Below are 4,736 nucleotides of genomic sequence, written 5' to 3'. Positions count from 1 at the left end.
GTATAAACCTCACAAATTACTAATACTACTTATTAAGGATTTCACGATTATCGTTGATCCTACTCATTTGTCAAATTATTTAAATCATATATTTTAACTAACTTGTGTTATACAAGAGTATCTAACCTAGCATACATATATACACACTACTACAAATACCACCACCGTCTACACCACCACATCGGCCACAACCACCGCAGGTTTCTCCATCGTCTTCATCACCGCCGCCAGCCTCCACTGCCTTCACCATCACCACCAAACCCTAGACCAACCCAATTTATTTTGCTAAAATTCAATTCTCTTGTTTACACTTTGAATACATTAGCATAAGGCTTTTGATCGGAATAAAGAAACGAGTAGAATGCAATGTTTATTACCTTGAATCGCTGCTCTGTCGTTAATGGCGGAACTCGTCGAAAAAACTCGGTGGTGGCAACCACATTTGAGTTTGGGATTTTGACCAAAACTACCTCATTTGAGTTTGGAAGGTGGCGATGGAGGCCGGAAGTGGTGGAGGTCTGTGGTGGTGGTGGTGTAGACGGTGGTTACGAAATGGTGATGATGGCGTACACGGTGCTTATGAAACAGTGGTTGTGTTTGTGTCTATATATATATGTGTGTGTGCGTGCGTGCATATTATTTGTTGTTTTTTAGTTTTTTTTTAAATAATGTATTTTCCACATAGCAAGCCACATCAGCAAAAACATGCCACGCCAAAAAAAATATTAACAGAGTTAGAGTCCGTTAAGTTCGGGAGTGATAAAAGAAAACAAGTTACAAGTTGAGAGTGGTGGGAGACAAATCGTTAGTTTGGAGTACTATCGTCTAATGAGTTAAAGTTTAGAATATTAAAAACCAATATCCCTATTTTAAATAGCCAAATTGTAGTCTTAGCCCCTTAGGATTCTATCGGAATATAGAAATAAATGGGTCAATCTGTTTTTTTATATAATTATATATTAATGCAACTCGTGTATCACACGAGTTTTTAACGTAGTGTTTTATATATGTATAACTGCATAATCATGTCATAAACAAATTTTGAATACATCTCTTAACTTTTAAATAATTTGATCATTTTCACAGTCGTTTAGAGGCGTTATACATGCATATATAAAGTTAAATAATAAAAAAATATGAATGCAGATGCCTTACAGATGAATTGATATAATAAAGTTAAAAAAAACCCGAAATCTGAATGTAATCAACTCGATCAGGGAACAAAAAACCTAGATGAGCTTCTTCTTCTCGAAGAATCTCTTCAAATGCCAGAGTTGCATAGAGACCACTGCTAGGCAAACGATGAGCGAGAAGAAGCTAAACGTGGCCATCTTTGCATTGGTTGCTCTAATTAGAATCTGCATTGCTTCCTCCCTGCAGCATTCCATATTCCATATTAAACAAGATACTATTAAGAGATTTATTTGGTTTACATGTATAATGGTTAATGCGACGAAATGCACCAATTGATCAACTTTATAACGCTTACCTCTGGCGAAGATAATACATTTCAAAATGGATATTGGAAATGGTATCAAACAGTTTCCTCAAGTCAAGTTCCATCATCTGTCCAAACAAATTACAACCATAAGAGTTTATAAAAGTAACACAACAATAATAATTGAAACTCACCTCAAGTTGGCCTCTTTTAGCTACTTGAGACCAATCTTTTGCTGCAAGACCAGATCTCCATTCAAAGTCAACAGTCAACATTGTCGGTGGATCGTGTTTAGCAACCCAGAAACATGCCATATAATCCCCATCCTCATGTGCAGTGAATGCAAAAGTACCAGATTCTTTTTGATCTGCATAGTGACAGTTGTTCCCGAGTGGCGATGTTATCTATATAAGAACATGTCATAAATAACAAATTCCCGTCAATTTGGTTAGTTAAAGGCCACAGGTTCTTGAGTATACAAGTTAATGGAGACTATGTCTCATATTCATGTAGAGCTAATTACCAAAACTATTTCATCAATGCTTACCAAGAGTTGTTTTTTGAAAAATGACTACAACATAATGTGTAACAGTGATCATTGCCAAAAGGGAAGAGCTAAACAAACACAACTGCCACATGAGTATTGAAACACTATTGACGTGTCACACGAGCCATATGGGCATATAAGGGTAGTATATAATAGGGAGAAGATGGTCATATGGGCCGTATAACATAACAGGGAGAAAATGGCTGTACGGATGGTATGAGGGGCAAATTATACGTCTTGTATGATGCTCTTGACTAACAAAAAATAACTGTTGTGACCACCAACAAAGTCATATGGCTTTTTATGATGCTTTTAATTTGTCTAACAAAGAAATTACTCATGCGATCACCAACAAGTCATGTGGTCCGCATGACCAATTTTTCAGCCTATCATACAACCCGTATATAACGTGACAGGCTTTGGTGTGAGAGTTGATTTGACATGATCACATGACTAGCTCATACGATGTGACAGAGACGTTAGTATGTGTGGCGTTTCCACCACAGGCCCCTAATAACATAACTATCTAGTGTTAATCACCCTTATGCCACTAATCATCTTTATTCTAATTCTTAATAATCACAATCATAAAGGCAAATCCAAAACTTAGTGAAATGACCTAATCATAATCATGCATCCATCATTAATTTTGTTGGTACGTACTAATCATTAATTATTATTCTAAACACACTTCCTAACGTATACCGTATATATATATAAATAAGTAGGGTAATTAATTTTGTTGGTACGTACCCTGACAGTGATGCGATGGGATTCAGGCAGAGGAACGTCTTTACTGATGATGCTGTACGTCCCCACAGACAACGAAACCGCTTTAAGATCATCCATTATGCATTTTGTTGCTCCGCTTTTGATGTCGAATCTCATTCCATTCACTACGCTAATTAACCCTAATGTCACAAACACCACAGATCTCCACATTGTTTGTTTTGGGGGATATTATTTGTCCAAATAAGAACCCTAGAAAGAGCTATCTGCGATCTCGGATCACTTGTCTACTGAATAATGTAACCACCGATAACGAACATATTCACTTACTATTTTTATATATTTAAATTGCTAATGAGATTGTAATATTATGTTTTGTTATGTATACCCCCCAATATTTATATTTAGTTAGTCTTTCACTCAAGGATTATTGCTTTGTGTATGCAACTGTTTACGAGCCGAGCCGAAGCGAGCGAAGGCTTGCTCGTTGCTTGGCTTACAACCGAACCGAATTGGACGGCTAAAGTTCGAACCGAGCAAAAATGATACGAGTCAAAATCGAATCGAGCATTTTTCGATCGAACATCAAGCGATATCAAGCATTATTTATTTCTTTTCAGTCTAAAAATTTCAAGAAACAAGTTTCAATGTTGTAAACAATATGTTTTGTAAACAAATTAGTAATTTTTAGACAAACGTATAATAGGTTGTAAATTTTTAACAGAAAGAAGTTTAAAGTGAAATATAATGAAACTATAAAATTGACGGAATATGAAAAAATTAAAAAGGTTTAAAAAATTGTACACTTATATTTTGTGTATAGTCTATATATTTATATATTTGTTCATATATAGTTATATATAAAATAAGTTAAAAATATTCGAGCCGAACCGAACCGAACCGAGCAGACCTTTGCTCGTTGTTTGGCTCGTTTACAACCCAAACCGAGCAGAGCGGCTTGTTTACAATTGAGCGAAAAAACGAGCGAGCATTTCATTTCGCTGGGGAAGAAAGAAGGAATTGAGTTTTTTCGCATTATCATGGAAAAAGGGGATTGCCTCTTAGTCAATTTTGACTGGAAAAAGACCCGGAACCCCATACCCTCTCATTCACTTACTATAGGCCGAGGAGCGTAGATTCATCTTACTTTTTATAAATGGAAAAAGAGACATAAGTCACGCATTCGAGCAAGAGCCTTTGCCTTTCTTCGCTATGTAAATAGAGGGCCGGAGGAAGAAGTGCCAGAACCTCAACAAAATTGAAAACATACTTACCACAATCAATTTGATCTTTGATTTTGTGATATTCTTCCTCAGTGATTAAGATTCCTGTGTTATTACAGTCCTTATATGCAAAATAAAGAAAATCTGATACCTCTAACCTTTTCACAAGACTCATATCACCTCGTGCCTTAACTAAATCATAAACAACATCTTTCCAAGAATCCATTTTCTATTTTCATTTTACGATATAAACTAAGGATTTACCCTGTTTCTGTTTCTCTGGTGTCTTTACCTTTGGAATACTGATATACGATTAGATGACAAGCATGGATACAAACAATGGCATTTCCCAGTTCAATACCGGGTGTCTTAGCCTGGAATGAAAACATAGTTAGACAACCTCAGCTATGATAGGTTTCTCTCGCTGGGAGTAGAAACATCAGCTGGGGACAGGCATAGAATCATGAAACAATCTAATCTTATTAGACATTTGAAAAGAAGATAGATGTTTATAGATTCAGGGAATTTTCTAAGCACCACACCCTATCTAACTAAGCACCACACCCTATCTAATAGATATCTTAATTCCCTCTATTATAGACTAGAGACAGACTAGTTTATATCTATAGTATATATCTCGACTTATAGTACTTGCGTTTCCGCTAAGAAGAAGAAAGTTTGGATGTTTAGAACGGGAATAGCACGTTCTGGAAAGTCAGAAAGCCTAGGTACCACACCAATGCAGACAGAGAGGCAAGAGCTGGAAAGAGAGGATCAGATGAATTGAATCAATCGTTTT

At 36.1% G+C, this 4,736-nt stretch overlaps 1 protein-coding gene across 1 annotated transcript; it reads right to left on the bottom strand.

Annotated features, from left to right (window-relative positions):
• Positions 1–1,157: 1,157 nt before the first annotated feature.
• LOC143611450 (transmembrane emp24 domain-containing protein p24delta7-like) lies at positions 1,158–2,927 on the bottom strand. The gene is made up of 4 exons (XM_077085643.1): positions 2,739–2,927; positions 1,633–1,842; positions 1,490–1,566; positions 1,158–1,374 (listed from the first exon to the last, which is right to left on the bottom strand). Exons 1-4 carry the CDS (start codon positions 2,925–2,927, stop codon positions 1,230–1,232), a joined length of 621 nt encoding a protein of 206 aa, XP_076941758.1. The 3' UTR covers positions 1,158–1,229.
• Positions 2,928–4,736: the final 1,809 nt, after the last annotated feature.

Source organism: Bidens hawaiensis, unplaced genomic scaffold (assembly GCF_021521415.1).
Source record: "Bidens hawaiensis isolate Kalapana, Puna unplaced genomic scaffold, B.hawaiensis_p1.1 tig00031118_1, whole genome shotgun sequence".
NCBI classification, from domain to species: domain Eukaryota; kingdom Viridiplantae; phylum Streptophyta; class Magnoliopsida; order Asterales; family Asteraceae; genus Bidens; species Bidens hawaiensis.
Note: the sequence above shows the minus strand (reverse complement) of the source record. Positions and strands in the feature narration are given on the sequence as shown.

Coding starts and splice junctions, on each gene's coding strand:
- LOC143611450 (XM_077085643.1), bottom strand. CDS start 2,927: ATGTGGAGATCTGTGGTGTTTGTGACATTAGGGTTAATTAGCGTAGTG. Junction 1,567..1,632: donor CTAAAAGAGGCCAACTTGAG/GTGAGTTTCAAT, acceptor TTGTTTGGACAG/ATGATGGAACTTGACTTGAG. Junction 1,375..1,489: donor ATGTATTATCTTCGCCAGAG/GTAAGCGTTATA, acceptor GGAATGCTGCAG/GGAGGAAGCAATGCAGATTC.